The sequence below is a fragment of the Nuphar pumila genome, chromosome 2 (assembly GCF_984573655.1).
Source record: "Nuphar pumila chromosome 2, dmNupPumi1.hap1.1, whole genome shotgun sequence".
NCBI lineage: Eukaryota > Viridiplantae > Streptophyta > Magnoliopsida > Nymphaeales > Nymphaeaceae > Nuphar > Nuphar pumila.
Genome location: NC_143250.1, coordinates 126,187,286 through 126,203,131, shown reverse-complemented (window position 1 = coordinate 126,203,131; position 15,846 = coordinate 126,187,286). Strand labels below are relative to the sequence as shown.

Genomic DNA, 15,846 nt, shown 5'->3' with positions numbered 1-15,846 from the left:
TGAGTGATTTTAAAGCATTTGTTTCTTGTTTATTCAGGATTCCTCGGAATTAGAGATGCCCAATAACAACTGCAAAATATTAATTTTTTATTGTTTCAAAACTGATGGTGCTGCTTTCGAGTAAACTAGTCAAGATGTGTACTGTGAAATGTTAAATTACAAGAGCACATGTGAATCCTTACCAAGGTCAAGAAGGGACACTTTTCTTATTGAATTTGAAGGCCTGTTTGGATGTTGTGCAAGAGATCCTGATGTTCCAAAGTACTTGTCGTTTTTGCTAATATTAGGAACTCCAAAGATCCTGTTACTGGGTCTCTCTCTTGCAAGTACAAATTGAGCCTTTGGGGAAAATTAATTATGATATTATAGGATAATATCTAGAGATCCAAAAGGTTGGAATCTAGTAACCATATAAACACCCATTGGTACATTGATCCTGTTTGTTTAACCTTGTTTGTAGTTCTTTGAAACAAGAAAAATGAACCTTCCAAGAACATTTTTTGCATTTTAGCTTGCTAGGAGTGCATCTAAATGGTCCACGCATGCATAAGGCAGGGTAACCCTGGGGTGGTCTACACCGTTCAGCCCAGGTGCGGGCTGGATTAATTTTTCCTCCAGCCTGGTCTGGCCTGTAGGCTTGTCTCAGCCGGGTTATTGAACTGCATCCCAGACTGGACCGGGCCACACCTCATTGCTGGCCCATATGCACCTGTTGCGTGGTTCCATGCACCAATTATGTACTTCAGATACATCATATGCGCTAATGGCATGGAACCAATGCTAAATATCCTATAACCACAACAAGGCATAGCTAGTGGTCCATATACCGAGTGGACATAAATGAACAAAGGATTCAAAAACCTGTGTTCCAATTCGCATGCCTGATCACTCATTGAGCCTCAAGTCCAAGTCCATGGTTGATGTCCAAATTCAAACCACGCACTCGTGTCATTTCTACTTATAGGTAGTGATTGGTGGTTGTCTTAAGGTCAAAGTCCAAAACTGTTACTTTGGTGTCTTTGACTGGCCATTTCTGTAGGGTGGTAATTGCAAGAGGGCATGACCACTATGTGTGTGCGCTTGCGAGTAGGGATGGCAGTGGACCGGGGCGGGGGACAAGGTCTCCAGCCCCACCCCGTTTCAAAATCTGAACCTTCATCCCCGCATCCATCCCCGCACGGGGATGGATTTTAACCTCCACCCCCGTTTCATGTCCTCCATCCCCGGTCCAAATGGGGGTGAGGCTGGGCGGGGCCCCGTTTCCCCTTGGTCTATAGTTATTCCTTAAAGGATTGGGGACGGGGCGGGGATTGAGACGGGGACGGGGTGGGGCGGGAGAAAGCATAAGTCCATCCCCGCCTCCATCCCGGCAAGGGGATAGATTTTAACCTTCATCCCCGTTTCATGCCCTTCATCCCTGGTCCAAACGGGGCTAGATGGGGCAGGGCCCTGTTGTCCCCGGTTCACTGCCATCCCTACTTGCGAGCACGTTAGGAACATGCATCGTTTTAGGAGTTGAGATAACCATAGAAAATGGAGAAAATGGAACACAAGGGAGGAAGCTTGGGTTTGAAGAGTTTGACTCTCTTCTCTCTCTTTTGTTTTTCCCAAAAAACTAATATTAATAAACTTAAGTTGCACGCTTGGAGGGGCAGGCCCAAGGTCAGGGAGAAGAGACAAGAGTTGGTCCAAACGAGGGCTCAATTTTGGGAGACATGCTAGTTTTGGTGTCCCGAGTGGAGATTTTGACTGTGAGCCACTGTAATTTATGAAGGGTTAATTCTAGTGTTCTCTATATAGCAGACATGCTTGGTAAACTTAGCATTAACAAATTAATGGAAGTTACCAAGGGTGGTGACTTGGCCCACTGAAGGCATTTCCTTTTAAGCTTGTTTATTTTTTCCCTCTTTTCAATATATATATCCTGATTGTGGAAAATCTAGGTTGACCCATGCTTTTCAGCGAGTCCAAATTTTCATACCTTTTCTTGATTTAGACCATTTCATTCCTTGCTCTTGAACGGATCTAGGAAAGGCCTATTTGCTTATAACTATTACATTGTAGTTTGCTTTGTAATTCTTGTCTTTAATAGCCTGATATATATTCATTGAAGACAAAAGATTATTACTTTCACTTGCTTTAGGTCATTTCATTCCTTAGGCTTGGAACGAATCTAGAAACTGCCTATTAATTTGTCCATGACTTTTTTATTTTATTTTGAACTTTTGAGTTTTGTAATATGTCTAGTCATGGAATAAAATCTCGTACAGTTAATGAGTATCCCATGCTGCATTTTGCTAGCCTAGCTGTAAGCCTCCAAGAGTACTAATAAGAGATGAGAAATAGAAGCACCGAGAACTGGCATACGGCTTAACCCTGGATCGAATCCGAAACTTATCGTTATCACATAAGCAAACAAGTAAATGTACAATACCAAAGGAATTTATTAGATAAAGCAATACTAAGAAAATTAATGACCTTAGTCCATCGCCTGGGTTGTCCGAGTGATGGCGGCCATAGGGAGAAGGTGCTGACCTCTTCGTCTCATGTTTGACTACCACAGAATGTATGAGTGCCTTTAACAGGTAGGCTCTATAAGGGCTTGGGTGTTGATGACCCCAACTGGGGTTTACCTCACAAGAGAGCGGGTCCATCAAGTGACCCAGTTCTCGATGAGAGTTATTCATCATAAAAAAAATGATAATAATAAAATAAAACCACATTCTATAGATGAATGATAAATATTTGGCACTAATTAATGAAGACATGGATCTATTGAGTAACAATCAATTTTTTGTATTTTTTTAAAATCTTTTATAGATCACGCCCTATAGATGTGATGTAGATGTCTTGTCTAATAGAAAATGAGTTTTAAATTATGTAATTGTGACATGTAAGTAGTTTTTTTGAGGAGTTCAAAAATAAAAAACCCTACAATTCAAAAAAAAGTGTATTAGAATGTCAGAGAAGTACAATCTAAGGTCCAACCCTTAAGTAAAATAAATCGTGTTGAATGCTTCTGTACAGTCGGATTGAGTGCATGCAGCTTGCACCTATAGCTGAATGGTTCCTTATCTTTATTAAAATACCAAATAATATTTGCCCATAGATGAATTTAACTTTTTGACAAAAATCATACACTGGTCACATAAAAGTTTTGACAGTTGGCAGAAGATCTCTTCTGTGGAACAACATGTCACCATGTATGATGTACGATTACGGTCTACGAGATGAGCCGTTGGTTTTCAAAACGGATGGACATTAAAAAAAAATTGAGAGGGGAAAACGGATGGACATTATTGCTTGTGACATTTGACACAATAGCAGATCATCGAGGGGTTAGGGAAGAGGGAAGGTGCAAATATTATAGGGCACGGTTTCCATTTAGAGTCCTACTTTTACCTGATATTTTATAAAGAGTCCATCTTTTTCAATAAGACATTTCAAGACTCAACTTTTCATTGAAACCGCCAAGTGGAGACCTTAAGTTAATGTCAAGGTTGATATCAGTATAAAATATCATTTTACCATTGCTTGAGAAGGTTTCTTTTTAGGCCTATTTTATTATGCAAAAGGAATAGTTTAGCAATTTTATTATGTATAACTCATTGTTAGCACGAGTTACTCCGACCAAGAAAGTAAAATTCTGGAATGTCTTTTCAGGAAATGGGGCCCCTTCGGAATATCAGGCAAAAGGTTGTACTCTAAACGGAAATTTCCTTATTTCTTATATGCAGGCTAACATAAAACGCCATGGCCTCTTGTTTTTCTTAGTTATCTTTCGAGAATTTTGTGATTATAGGAATCTTCCTAAGATCCCAAGAAGGATGAAATATCCCTGACGCCAAAGGATATGCGATACCATCGTTAAGGGAATGAGAATAAGGGCACAAAAGTTGCAGTGAGTGCTTTTGGATCATGAGAATATAAAAATATAACAAAGGATGACACAGAAAAAAAGAATACAGCAGATGAGTAAGGCTTATTCGAGTGGAGATTTGAGCTTTTTTATCGGAAGTTGATGAATAAAAAAAAAATGCATGTATTAGAAAAAGAAAGTGAACTATATTACTCTTGCATATATCAAATAACACCAAAAAGAATTCACTTTGAATCTTTCCATGTCTTGGTTTGAAAGAGGATAATGAGGAAACCCAGGGAGCATGATCAGTGAAAACAAAATGATTTGACCATTCCCAAAAGGGGATGCTGAATTTGAAGCCTCTTGAGATCCTCGTTGGATTTAAGAAGCATCTGATTTCAAGAACGGCTGCATTGAAATTCACTGTCTGACCTGGGGGCTTCTTGGTAGTTGTTTATAGCTTGTGTACTTGTGTGTGAGCGTGTGTGTGTGTGTGGTTTGAGAGAGCTTGCTTCCATTACCAGCCTACCCTAAAGATCGGCTTAAGCCTTGGCGCCTAGGCCAGCCTCCTTAAAGAGGAAGCATATAATGCCTTTGAACACAGAAATTAAGTCCTTGCCTAATGAAGTTGTTGAAGAGGTCTCTATCTAGTTCATTATAACTTTCTCGGACTTTTGGCTAAGATCAAGTGTAATATCTGCTCTAGCTAGTTCATCTATTAAGTCTTCTCAACAAGACAGCTGCTTCCTTCATGTTCTAAATTTGAACAAAGATCGCAACAAGAGTTAATCTTCTCTGCGACTTAATTGGTATCTGATATTAGTATGAACTGAAACACTTTGAGAGGGTAGAAAGCAAAATGTTACCAAGGGTTGAGAAGTTAGCTAGAGAAGATCTCTTGAAACAAAGAAACACTTTTTCTAAAGAAGGTATGGACGACAAGAATGAGACAGATAAGGTGGACGAATTCATGTTGCCTGGCTTTAGGTTCCATCCAACAGATGAAGAGCTCGTAGGGTTCTACCTCAAAAGGAAGATACAGCAGAAGCCTCTCTCTATCGAGCTTATCAAGCAGCTGGATATATACAAGCATGATCCATGGGATCTTCCAAGTAAGTCTGATAATTCTTCCCTTGACCTCCTACTTTTCTACAACCATTCAATATTCTAAAAAAGAAGCTGCTGAACCAAAGTTGTGAATAATTAATATGCTATCTTACCATGTAGAGACTTGCACCCTTGATCGCTTTATTTTCCTGTTTGAAGCTTTAGCTTGCTAGATATATGTTTTGTCAAAGAAGGATCTTCTTCATTATTATTATCTTTTTACTTTTTTCGTATCTCTTCCCTACTTCTGATGGAATTCGTATTTAAGAAATGAGCTTGTTTAACCTATTAAAGAAAAAAAGAATAGGAATCAATGAGCTTGTTTAGCCTCAGAAAAAAGAAGATGCTGATGATGCAATGATGCTTTTACCAGTGTAGAAGGCGACACTATGTACCTTGGTGAGAGAAGTAGTTAAAAGTCTCCTCTAGTCTACCTATTTAGAAAGTTTTGACTTACGTCTTTTAATCTCTACTTAGTTAAATATGTTCAACTTTATGGTGCCAATAATGGTGTTATTCTCTATCTCTCTCTGTGTCAATATAAAAGGCGATTTTTCCCTTTTTTCTTTTTTGTAATAAGAGTCCCTGCTGTTTTTTTTAAGGAAAAATATTTTTTAATTAATCAAGGTGGAAAGTATTACATCAAAATCCTATGTGATGAGATATCAAGGAAGAAAAATTCAGATTTTACATGAGATTAAAGTTGGATAACCATTGAAGGTCCTTGTTAGGCCACTTAAAGCGAATCCTGATGAGAAGTTCACGTTGGGCAGCCTTAGCAATTGCATTTGAATCCAAATAAGTCTCTCTGAAGATTCTGTTATTCCTCTGAATCCAAATCAGCAGCCATAAAATGTGCACAAAGCATAAAGAATCCCTGTTGTTAACGTTGTTAACATCAAGAACGTGCTAATCGTATAAACTTTATTTTTTTTTGGTGTTTTTACCTGCTTTTGCAAATTTTGGGGATTTTTCTCATATATTATTCACAAGATTTTTAGCTTGCATGGGCCGTCTTTTTGCAAATTTGAATGATGTGGTATGAAAATACATGCCCCCTCACTTTTCACTTGATATTTTCGGTTATGATACTCGATAACTGTACTCGTTTCTCCTGTCTTTTTAAGGACAAATAAAAACTGAAACGTAATGAACCATGTTATGAGAAGAAAATCTAATCATAGATCACACGAAGGATATGATTTCTCTTATTCTCTTCACTTGGTTTGGTCCCTAGTGCAAATCTAATCAAGTTCATTCTCTTTTATTTTTGTCATCTGTGCATGCAAGAAGAGTTGGCGACCGTGGGCGAGAAAGAGTGGTATTTCTACTGCCCGAGGGACAGAAAGTACCGGAACAGTGCACGGCCCAACAGAGTCACAGGAGCAGGCTTCTGGAAAGCCACAGGCACAGACAGGCCCATCTACTCCTGTGAAGGAACCAAGTGCATTGGACTCAAGAAGTCACTCGTTTTCTACAGAGGCAGGGCTGCCAAAGGGATCAAAACAGATTGGATGATGCATGAGTTCAGGCTGCCTTCTCTCACCGATTCAAGCTGCACAACTAAGAAGCCTCTGGACAAAAACATCCCACCAAATGTGAGCCATCATAAGTAGCCAGTCTCATGCATGTATCCATGCTTCACCTTGTATAAACAGACATGCAGAAAATACACTCGTGACTTAAACTTATGCTTCTTAATTTTTCTTTGTTTTTTCAGGACTCGTGGGCAATCTGTAGGATCTTCAAGAAAAACAATCCCATATCTCAGAGAGCACTATCTCGCTCTTGGGCATCCCCAGCACTTAAAACCATCATTGATTCTGATGAATTCCTGCATGCTGTAAGCTCCAGCCATTTTACTTCAGAGAACATCTCTTGCACCACGGAATCCGGTTCAAGAGTCCAAGTTTGCAGCAATAATGAGTTGCAAACTTCTGCTGATCAGGACTTCTCATCTTTATCTTTACCAGCCTACAACAGACCAATGTCACAAGCTTGCAAACCGTCTGCTGCTCCATTTTCGATTCCATCTACAGAGGCACCTGTCAATTATGTCTTCTCACCGTTTGATATGCTTATAAACCTTTCTCCAGGCATGATAGGCATGATCTCTGATGTCAACAAGGCGGCCCCGAGTATCGACTTTGCACAGCAACAGCAGCATGGTATCAGTTTTACTGGAAATCTACAACAGCAGAATAGAGAAGATGAGACATGCTTGAGGAATCCCCAGAGTGAGTGTGTGGGACATAGCGAATTGGCAACAATAACTAGAGCAGCATCAGGCTTCACATTCAATCTACAGCCGAGTAATTTGGATGCCTGGAAAGCCAATTTATCGTGGGATTCTCCCGGAGCATGTCCAAGTGAGATGCCCACAACTTATTCGACAAACAGGACGTCTATTTGATAGGAAGCAACATCTTGCAATATGTTTTCCTTCTGCAGCAAAGAAGCAGGCGAAAGATACAGTGACACCACCATGTGTCAATTAATTCATGTATATCTCTCTAAGTACAAGGCCAATGAAACAGCACAGGATTTAAAAGATTTTTCTACATGTAGTTTTCAAAGTTTTTATGAGGCTTTAGTGCATGTCTGATAGATACAAGAAGTTTATGCTAACAGGAAAATGCAGCAGCAGAGAATACATGCATAGTACAAAGCAGTCTCTCTCTCTCTCTCTCTGTTAAGAAAAAAGAGTTGTGTTCTTGCATCCGATTATGGTATCAGAGCCATAATAAGGATTCACCGTTATTTATTTATCGTCCCTTCGTGATTCTCGTCTTCTGCTTGTGTTTTTTTTTTTTTTACTGGGAGAAACTGCCCCAGGTGCAGAGACCTAGCCGCGCTGGCTCAGCCTGCCGTACTAATGGTCTCTCTCCATGTCAGCGTAAAACTCCAAGGGCTTACCCCTCAACCCCATGGAGTCGCCAAACTTCGGCTTACGCAGGGGGTGACCCCCTGGGATTTGAACCTAGACTGCCTATCAAACTGTCTAGGCCTCATCCACCATAGTGACAAACGTTTTTATCGGCAATTTCTCGTTTTTCAAAAACTCGTGAGAAATTGAAAAAAAATCATAAATCTCGCATTTTTTTGCAATAAAAAATAATTTAAAAATATAAAAAAATATTTTTTATAAGAAAATATTAATAAGAATTATTTAAAAATAAAAATACATGATTTTTTTTCATGATAAATAGCCGTTTAAAACGTAAATATCGCATTTAAATCATGGTACTTATGTTTTTTTATAAATCTCACGATATTTTGTAAATCTCACGACCGTTTTAAACTTTCAGGCAATTTCTCGCGATATTATCGCAAGATTTTCATAAATCTTGCGATATTTGTCACACTGGCCTCATCCCACTATGCCAAACCCCTTAGTTCTAGTACTCTGGTCGTGTTTGCCATCACCTTGTTTGTGCTGCTGCTCGTGGTCTTCTGTCATTAATGGAGTCCCAGCCGAACATGCAGGATCATTGGTGAGTCACAATCCTATCAATCAATGAAATACTATTTCCAGCTTTGTTCCTACCAAACTAGATAAAAACAATAACTAATGACTTTGCGTTGTCAAATAGAGTCAATCATGAATATCCACTCCAAAGATGCATTTGGACAATGGAAAAGACGGAGCTGCTTCCATTAATCCTGAGTATCAGTCAAGGCGTCATGCAAACTAACTTGCTTTAAGCATTGGTGTTTAAACTGGTTTTAAGCCAGTATTAGAATACCCAGTGCCTGTGATGCATGGGTTGTCTTAGAGCATTCAGACGCCTCTCAATCATCCTTACGTATTCTTCAAGTGAAGGATCAATTACGAAACATGAAGGGGAGAAGATATGTCAGACTACCTCAATAAGGTTAAGCTCCTTGTGGATTCCTTGTGGGCAATAGGTGAGCAAATAGAAGATAATTTTATGTCCAGGATACTAATGACCTACCTGTCGATTACGAGAGTTTTACTGCTACCAAATATTTGCCAACGTTTGTTGATTTCTAGGAGATGCTTTTAATAGTAATGCTACGGTGCTCTAGGAGTACCTACTCTCACATGTAGGTCAATCAGACCTTATAGATGTATTCAACAAAGTTTATTTGATAGAAATCATGCTTTGGATCTTAGACATAAAGCTAGGAATTTTGAAGTCATAAAATTTTGATACATTGTAAATCATTGATTTTTAAAGGTCTTAAAAGACCTACATGTATGCTATAATCACAAAACTTGGTTTCTACTAAATAATGCTTGTAGCTATAGGGTCTGATTAACAAAAAAAAAATCAAGAAATTTGAAAATTTAAAGCTTTTATTAGATGGGAGTAGGTATTCCGGGAGCACCCTATCATTACTATTTAATCAAAAGATTAGCTAGACTTGCTTTGTTGCACCCCAAACCACCTCAAACTGTTGGGTCAAATGCTACTTCATTCTTGAAAGAGGTTGTGGTAGGAATCAGTATCGTGGCCTTCATTGGAACAACCGCGGTCGCAATGGTTTTGGCGATGGGTCCAATAACAGTTGGAATCTGCCAATGTTGTGGGAAATCATACAGCTCGATAATGTTTCGACATAGCCAAAGCAATTTTCAATTGCTCTAAATTCCATCAATGTTAATCCGTGGTATCTAGATAGTGGAATTACTCACCACATGATTATCGACCAAGGTTGCCAGAATGGGAAATGAAAATAGGAAATGTCTTGGGAAACAGAATCAAGAAATGAGCTTTTTCGGGGGAAGTAGATCAGGTCATGCTGAAAATGAACGTTTTTGCTCAGGCTGACATCGTGGCCATCCGATTTGCATTTTAAAAAGTTCAAAAGTCAACAAAACCACGTGGCATTCATCCAAAATGCAAGCAGAGGGCCACGATGTCCGCATGAGCAAAAACGCTCATTTTCAGCATGACCTGATCTGCTTCCTTTTTCGGGTGCATGTGAAATTGAAAAATGGGAAACCAATTGGAAAACGAACTCGGAAACAAATTGAGAAACGCGTGGGAAACAAATGAGACACATTTAACAAGAATAAAAAACCTACCAAACATGAGAAACACGTATCCCACAAAAGGAGAACACTTGGGAAACATGTGGAAAAAAGAGTTTTCCAATTACAGGAAATGTGTTTCCCTTAGGATGGGAGATGTGTTTCCCTTAGGGTGGGAAATACATTTCCCACTGTATGGGAAACACATTTCCCAATTTTGTTAGTGTTTTCCACGCGTTCTGAAAATATTATGTTTCTCATTTTGAAAATGATTTCCCAAGAAACGTGTTTCCCATGCTCCTATAGTGTTTTTAGTAACCTTGCTATCAACGATCAAAGCATGACAGAAAAATCATATTTTAATTCTATTGAATCAGTCATGGTCGGAACTGGGTCACACTTGCCTATCTCTAATTTAAGAATATTCATCTATATACTTGTAGACACCCAATTTTGGATCGAGATATTTTGAACATTAAACAAATCCTCATTTTGTCTATTAAAAACTTACTTCAATATTATAATGACCCCAAATTTAACCCCAAAAATGTACAATTTTTTTTTAAATGGGGTCTTATCTATGGCATTGCCTTAACTGAATTAAGCTCTAAGGAGTCAGTCTGCACATGCATGGACATTTAATTGCTCCTTAGAACAAAGTTCGGGATAGACATCCAATTGACTCTAACCGTACCAAACACTAGACGGCCCACCTGAGCGCAAGCATGAACATATATTAGCGTCCTAGTACCAGATCCAGTATAAAATTATCAAAGTCAAGACATTTTTGTCAAAAAATCAAATCATTGCTTTGTTTTATTTTAAATACAGAATAAAACCTAAGGATCTGGTGTCTATCAGAGATTTACTTTTCCCATACTAACTAATCATAACACAACATATTAAAAGAAAATAAATTCAAACCATAAACAAATTTAATAAACTTTTAGAATTAAGTTCACAAGTCTAATTTCATATCAATCTCAAACATTTAGAAACCAACCACTAATTCATAAATAGTGTCACTCACAACCAGCCAATTTTGCCATCACATTGCTCAGTTAGGAATAAGCCTCATCACCTGAAAATATTAAGTAGCGGGTGAGAACTCACAGTTCTCATACGAAATCTCACATTACACGATAGTAAAAAGTAAAGTATGGTGCCATGCCAATGTTGGCATGATAGTTGTTGTTGTACGAGAACTCCACCAGCTTCACATGCTAGTCTCATTCACTTGCTCAATCTAGTGTGCATGTTCTAAGCATATCCTTGAGAGTGTGAATGATTCTCTCGAATTGTCCATCGGTCTGCGGATGGAATGTTGTGATAAACTTTAGTAGGGTGCCTAAAGCTCACTGAAATTTATTCTAAAATCGTGACATAAAATGAGGATCTCGACATAATATGATCGAACATGGTATACCATGCAATCTGACTATCTCGTCGATATATAGCTCTGTTAGGCTCCCCAAGGGCAGAAAGTGAGCACTCTTAGTCAGACGATCAACTACCAGCCAAATAGCATCATGCTGGCGATGAGTCTTCGGTAGTCCCACAAAAAAATCTATAGTAATATCATCCCACTTTCACTCGAAAAAATCTAATGGTTGCAGTACTACTCTTGGCCTCCGGTGCTTAATCTTAACTTGCTAACAAGTAAGACACCTAGCCATAAAGTCAGCCATATCCTGCTTCATTCCATTCCACCAGAAAGTTTTCTGTAAATCTTTAAACATCTTAGTGCTTCCTGGGTGGATGAAATACTTCAATCTGTAGGCTTCAACAAGCAACTCCTTCCTAAGGGCTAAAGGAACCCACCATTGCCTTTTGAATTTGATGGTCCCATCGTCTATATGAGAGACATATGAATTCAGCTTCTAGGTGATCTCGCACTTCTCGTACTCTAGGTCTTATGGTTGCAACTGCGCTATACACTCTAACAACTTAGGTCAAGCTCTCAGCCTTGGACATGATATCTTTCCGACCTCGATTAAGAATGGATCCCACCTGACAAGCTCCTCTATCAAATCCCAACTCTGACCAATCAAGAAATCGACTGAAATAGATGTCTTCCTACTAAGCGCATTTGCCACCATGTTGGTTTTACCTAGATGGTAAGAGATAGTGAAATCATAATCTTTGAGGAACTTCAATTATCTGCGCTGCCTCAAGTTCAGTTCTTTCTGTGAGAAAATATATTTGAGGCACTTATGATCTGAAAAAAAACTCAAATTGCTCCTCATACTAGTGACATTAAATCTTTAATGCAAAAATGATTATGGCCGATTCCAAGTCATGGGTCGAGTAGTTCCTCTTATGAACCTTCAACTGTCAGACGTATATGTTATCATTTTCTTATGCTACATCAATACACAACCTAGTTTTGTCCCTGATGCATCACTATAGACAACAAAACCTCATGATCCTGAGGGTAGGGTCAATAATGGTGCTAATGTTAACTTCTTTTTCAGCTACTAAAAATTGTCCTCAAACTGCTGCGTCCACACAAATTTTATACTCTTCTGTAGCAACTTGGTTATTGGGGTAGCTATACGAGAGAAATCCTATATAAATCTTTTGTAATATCTTGTTAACCTCAAGAAACTTCTGATCTCTTTCATACTCTTGGGATGCTCTTAAGATAAGACTGCCTACACCTTTGTCGGATCCACTTTAATACTACCGCTAGAGATAATATGACCGAGGAACATAACCTGATCCAGCCAAAACTCACACTTTGAAAACCTAGCATAAAGCTTATGTTCTCTTAGTGTCTCAAACACGATCCTCATATGCTTCCTATGTTCCTCCTCACTCCTCGAGAATACCAAGATATTATCGATAAAGACAATAATGAACTGGTCCATCCAAGACGAAAAAAATATGGTTCATCATGTCCATGAATGTTTATGGGGCATTAGTGAGCCTGAAAGGCATCATTAGAAACTCATAATGCTCATATTTGGATTTGAACATGGTCTTCTAAATATCCTCCTTAATCTGCAACTGATGATATACTGACCGAAGCTCGATCTTTAAAAATACCTTGGTTGCCTATAGCTGGTCAAACAGATCATTGATCCTAAGCAAATGGTACTTAATCTTCACTATCACATGATTCAGCATCCGGTAGACTATACACAGTTTCATGGATTTGACCTTCTTCTTCACAAATAAAACTAGTGTACCCTAAGATGACATACTTGGCCTAATAAAACCCTTGTCAAGAAGCTCATGCAGCTACTTCTTCAACTCTATAAGCTCAGTTGGCGCCATACGATATGGTGCTTTCAATACTGATGCAGTTACTGGCATCAACTCTACCAAGAACTCAATCTCCCATTGTGGCAGCAACCACGGTAACTCCTCTAAAAACACATTAAGAAACTCATGGACCACATCTAAGTGCTCTAACGATGACTCTTGACTGTCTGTAGCAGTCATACTCGCCAAAAACATGGCACAACCCATCTTGTGGTACTTGATCATCTTCATTCCAGAGACAATCTTCACCTCGCCAACCAGTCCTATAACATGAAACTCCAATGTTGCTTGATTGGGATGCTCTAATATAACCTTCTTACCTAAGAACTGAAAAGTCACATTATGCTGAGATAGTGAGTTCATCCCCCAAATGACATAGTAAACGACGATATTGAGTAGTATTAGATCGGCAGACAACTCATGTTCACTAATCAACACTGAAACCTCAGGAAGAAACTCTAAACATTGAGATAATACATGCAAAGAGGACATCACGTCTAACTCAACTGCTAGCTTAGACGAAGATACATCTAAAATATTAGTGAATTGTGTCAATATAAAAGAATGTGTGGCACTAGAATCAAATATAACTTTAGCAAGATGATCAACAACAATAATAACAACTCCAATCAGACCATTTTGATCGTTTAGTGCTATGGTTGTGGTTGCGTACACATGCCCATTGTTCCTCCTGTGTACCTGTTGTTGTGGAGGTCTCTACTGTTGATTGCTCTGAGTTCCGTGGTGAGTTGGGCAATGCTGGGTGATGTGCTCTGAATGTCTACATTTGTAACACCAACCCTGAAAAAAAAGAACAAATATTGGTAGGATGGTTCTCGTTACACCTGCAACAAAGTTGCTGGTCATTCTGTTGTGGTTGCCTCTGTTGTTGATGTGGACGTTGCTGATAGTTCTCCTGCCTGGTCTGCTACCTCTTAAACCATCGTTGTTGCACTCTGTCTCCTTCAAATTGCTGCTTGCAAGCTCCACCACCGTTGTTGCCACTGCCTTTAACCTTCTTGGATGATTCTCCTTTGAACTTCTCCTTTTCCTCGTTCAGAATGGAACCTGACTCGATCGCTTCACTAAAAGTCATACGATGGTTGGTCAACAAATGAACCTGCAATCTATCCTTGAGTCCAAAAACATATTTGGAAGCCCTCACCTTGTCATCAGCGAATAGGTTCAGGCAATAGCACTCGAGACTCTGAAACTTGGTGGATTGTCCCCCAGGCTCAAACTTCTATGGGTCAACTCCAGGAACTTCTGATGCTTCCTCTTTTGGGCATACGAAGGAAAGTACATCTTTAAGAATACTTCTCGATGCCTACCCAGGTAATGGGATCAACTCCTGCAAACCACACCTCTCGAATATTATCCCACCACTTTTTGGCATCCCCTTTCACGCGATAGGTGTCAAAATCAGTCTACCTCTCCTCAGGCACAAACAACACTCAGAAAGTACTCTTGATCTCCTTGATACAGCTTTCTGCAGCTTCAAGGTCAGCCTTTCCAAAAAATATCGATGGGTCAAGTTTTAAAAACTTCTCGTAGGTTGCTACCCTAGGGTTATGATTCACACCTACATCAAGTGTTGGTCATTCTAATTATGATTCTGCATATGGGTATTGACCATTTGGGCAAGGGTGTTGAGGGCATTCATTACAAAGTCCTTTTATTGTGCCCATTCGTTCGGAGGTTCACATTAGCACTATGATACTTCTACAAATCAATCCAACAAAAACTTCTATTATGATATATCGTTAAATCAAACCTACCCCCTTAGGCTTGATCTCATATCAAAAGTTAAATATACAAACAAGTTATATTAAACATGGTATATCAACAAGCACACAACTGCAAGTATACAAGCAATCATAAATTATAAAATACCTCTTACTGGTGATGCAAAAATGGATTCTAAATTGCGAATTTATGAATCATAGTGTTGTTTCTAAGCCTTTCTCTCATACTTACTCTATAACGACCCCCAATTCAATCTCAAAAATACACATTTTTTTAAGCAGGGTCTTATCTATGACATTGCCTTAACCGAATTAAGCTCCAAGGAGTCAATTCACACATGCAATGATATTTTATAGCTCCTTAAAACAGAGTTCAGGATAGAACATTCAATTGAGTCCAACCATACTAAGCACTAGATGGCTCGCCTGAGTGCAAGTGCGAGCATATATTAGCCTCCTAGTACTAGCTCCAATATGGAATTACCAAAGTCAAGACATTTTTATCAAAAATTCAAATCATTACTTTGTTTTATTTTAAATGCAGAATAAAACCCAAGGATCTGGGGTCCATCGTAGATTTACCTTTCCCATACTAACCAATTATAACACAACATATTAAAATGAAACAATTTCAAACTATAATCAAATATAATAAACTTTTATAATTAAGTTCACAAGTCTAAATCCATATCAATCCCAAATGTTTAGAAACTAGCCACTAATTCATAAATATCATCACTCCCAGCCAGCTAGTTTCTCCATCACATTACTTAGTTTCACAATCAGACTGCTTAGTTAGGCCTGATCCTCATCACTTGAAAATATTAAGTAGCGAGTGAGAACTCATAGTTCTTGTATGAAATCTC

At 38.8% G+C, this 15,846-nt stretch overlaps 1 protein-coding gene across 1 annotated transcript; it reads left to right on the top strand.

Moving 5' to 3' along the window:
- Positions 1 to 4,793: 4,793 nt before the first annotated feature.
- LOC149847036 (putative NAC domain-containing protein 94) lies at positions 4,794 to 7,382 on the top strand. Its single transcript, XM_089993049.1, has 3 exons — positions 4,794 to 4,974; positions 6,263 to 6,567; positions 6,690 to 7,382. The coding sequence occupies exons 1-3, from the start codon at positions 4,794 to 4,796 to the stop codon at positions 7,380 to 7,382; spliced, it is 1,179 nt and encodes a 392-aa protein (XP_089849175.1).
- Positions 7,383 to 15,846: the final 8,464 nt, after the last annotated feature.